Source organism: Ochotona princeps, chromosome 6 (genome assembly GCF_030435755.1).
Source record: "Ochotona princeps isolate mOchPri1 chromosome 6, mOchPri1.hap1, whole genome shotgun sequence".
Lineage (NCBI taxonomy): Eukaryota > Metazoa > Chordata > Mammalia > Lagomorpha > Ochotonidae > Ochotona > Ochotona princeps.
Window position 1 is genome coordinate 77865120 of NC_080837.1, and position 2397 is coordinate 77867516.

The 2397-nt window shown below is 53.4% G+C and overlaps 1 protein-coding gene across 1 annotated transcript; it reads left to right on the forward strand.

Annotated features, from left to right (window-relative positions):
- The first annotated feature begins 447 nt into the window (after window positions 1-447).
- NDN (necdin, MAGE family member) lies at window positions 448-2085 on the forward strand. Its single transcript, XM_004593140.4, has one exon. The coding sequence runs from the start codon at window positions 547-549 to the stop codon at window positions 1525-1527; it is 981 nt and encodes a 326-aa protein (XP_004593197.2). The 5' UTR covers window positions 448-546; the 3' UTR covers window positions 1528-2085.
- Window positions 2086-2397: the final 312 nt, after the last annotated feature.

Below are 2397 nucleotides of genomic sequence, written 5' to 3' on the forward strand. Positions count from 1 at the left end.
CCAAGATTCCTATCTCAGGTCCTCTTCAAAGTTCACACTTATCTTGGAGAATCCCAACTGTTCACACATTTTCTTGAGCAATCCCAACGGATCCTCTCACCTCACTTGCAGGAAACCCAAGGTGACATACCAGACTCTCCTATCACATTGGGTTCTGGACAAAGCCAGAAGAACACCTGTAAGAAATGACCTGCCCACGTGGGAAATTTAAACCTGCTCCTTCTCAGTGGCCACCCAGCCCCAAGATCTCCGCAGCCCACGCAGGCAACCCAGGGCCTTGATCCCGGTCCCTAGGGCAGCTTCACCACCCTCAGTGGCACAACCTCGCGCCTCCAGCCACACAGCTCTGCAGCCCAGCAACCAGGACCCAGCCCCGCGGGCGCGCAGGCGCACAGTGCTGTCTCGCCGCCGCCCCGCCCTGCCCGCCGCTGCGGAAGGCAACGCGCGCGCAGCATCGCGCACTTCCTCTCCAGGAGTCCGCGGAGGGAAGGCAGGCTCCAGGAGCTCCGGGACGCAGAGGCCGTGCTGCTGTCAGACGGCGCAGACATGTCGGAACAAAGTAAGGACCTGAGCGAGCCCGGCTTTGCAGTCGAGGCTGCCCACCCTGAAGTGCATAGCAGTCCCGGGGTTCCGGTGGGGGTCCCTACTGCAGACCCCTCGGCCGCCGCGACCCTCGCCGGGCCACAGAGTCCTCCTCCAGGCCTGACGGCCGCCTCGCCAGAGGCACTGCTGCCCCAAGACCCTAGCGATGAGAGCGACCCAAAGGCCCTGCTGCAGGCTGCAGAGGAGGGCTGCGCCCACCAGGCCCAGAGCGAGGCCCAGCTGAGCCCATCGCCGCCTGACCCGGCCCAGCTGGTGCAGAAGGCACATGAGCTCATGTGGTACGTGTTGGTGAAGGACCAGAGGAAGATGGCCATCTGGTTTCCAGACATAGTGCAGGATGTCATCGGCAGCTACAAGAAGTGGTGCCGAAGCATCCTCCGGCGCACTAGCCTCATCCTTGCCCGAGTCTTTGGGCTGCACCTGAGGCTAACCAGCCTGCAAACCATGGAGTTTGCGCTGGTCAAGGCGCTGGAGCCAGAGGAGCTGGAAAGAGTGGCACTGAACAGCCACATGCCCATGATGGGCCTCCTGCTCATGATCCTCAGCCTCATCTACGTGAAGGGCCGAGGAGCCCGGGAGAGCGCAGTCTGGAATGTGCTGCGCATCCTGGGGCTGCGGCCCTGGAAGAAGCATTCCACCTTCGGCGACGTGAGGAAGGTCATCACTGAGGAGTTCGTCCAGCAGAATTACCTCAAGTACCAGCGTGTGCCTCACGTGGAGCCCCCCGAGTATGAGTTCTTCTGGGGCTCCCGAGCCTGCCGAGAAATCACCAAGATGCAAATCATGGAGTTCCTGGCCAGGGTCTTTAAGAAAGATCCCCAGGCTTGGCCTTCCCGATACAGGGAAGCTCTGGAGGAGGCCAGAGCCCTGCGGGAGGCACATCCCAACGCCCACTGCTCCCGCAGCAGTGTATCGGAGGACTAGCGAGCTATTGAGGCTGATGGAAGTTTCCAACCCCCACCAGGGCTGTGGAAGGGTGGGGGCGGCTCGTTAGAGTATTCAGGATTTACACTGCAGTATTTCACGTGTAACCTTTCCATTTTCAGTACAGTGCTTTTATACCTTTTAATGCCATGTTGTATTCACTTGGGTACTATCGAGTAGTGTCTAGCATTTATGCATGTGTGTTTATACGTAAGCTCTGTTGGTGCTTCGCTTCTGTGCTACCTTTCTTGAATTTTTTGTACCAGAGACGTGCTAAACTTTGAAAATACATTGAGAAATTTTCCATCTTATTCTTTTCTATGGGACGGATGATTTGTACTGGGGTAGACTGCACCTGGCGAGTGTGGAAGATCCTATCAGCAAAGCTGGCCTAAACAAGAGAACCACCCCGTGTATGACCTCGCTGGGCACAGGCAACATCTGGAATGAACTGTTTAGAACTGAGAGGGTCCAATGTGGGCACTTGGCACACTTTACTAAACATATATACAACCCACGATTAAACTTTAAACATTAAAGATCCTTGTGATACAATCATTTTTGGAGATGTGTAGTTTGTTATTATAACAGGTGGTATGGTTGGGAATAAGGGAATGCTTCATTGTATGAAATATGCAAGTACTTCATGATTAATCAAAAAATCTGTGACATTTGTACTTTTCTACTGCAACTCATATTTCTTAAAAAAAAGAACTGACAAATATACAAATGTGTGGTTCCCCACCCGGCTTAAAAAAAAAGTAAAATTGTAATCATAACACGTGGAAATAAGAAGTGGTGATATTTAGGATAATTTCCTTGCTTTCACTTTCTACATTTTATCAAAATTAATAGCTGCCTTTAACACAC

Coding starts and splice junctions, on each gene's coding strand:
- NDN (XM_004593140.4), top strand. CDS start 547: ATGTCGGAACAAAGTAAGGACCTGAGCGAGCCCGGCTTTGCAGTCGAG.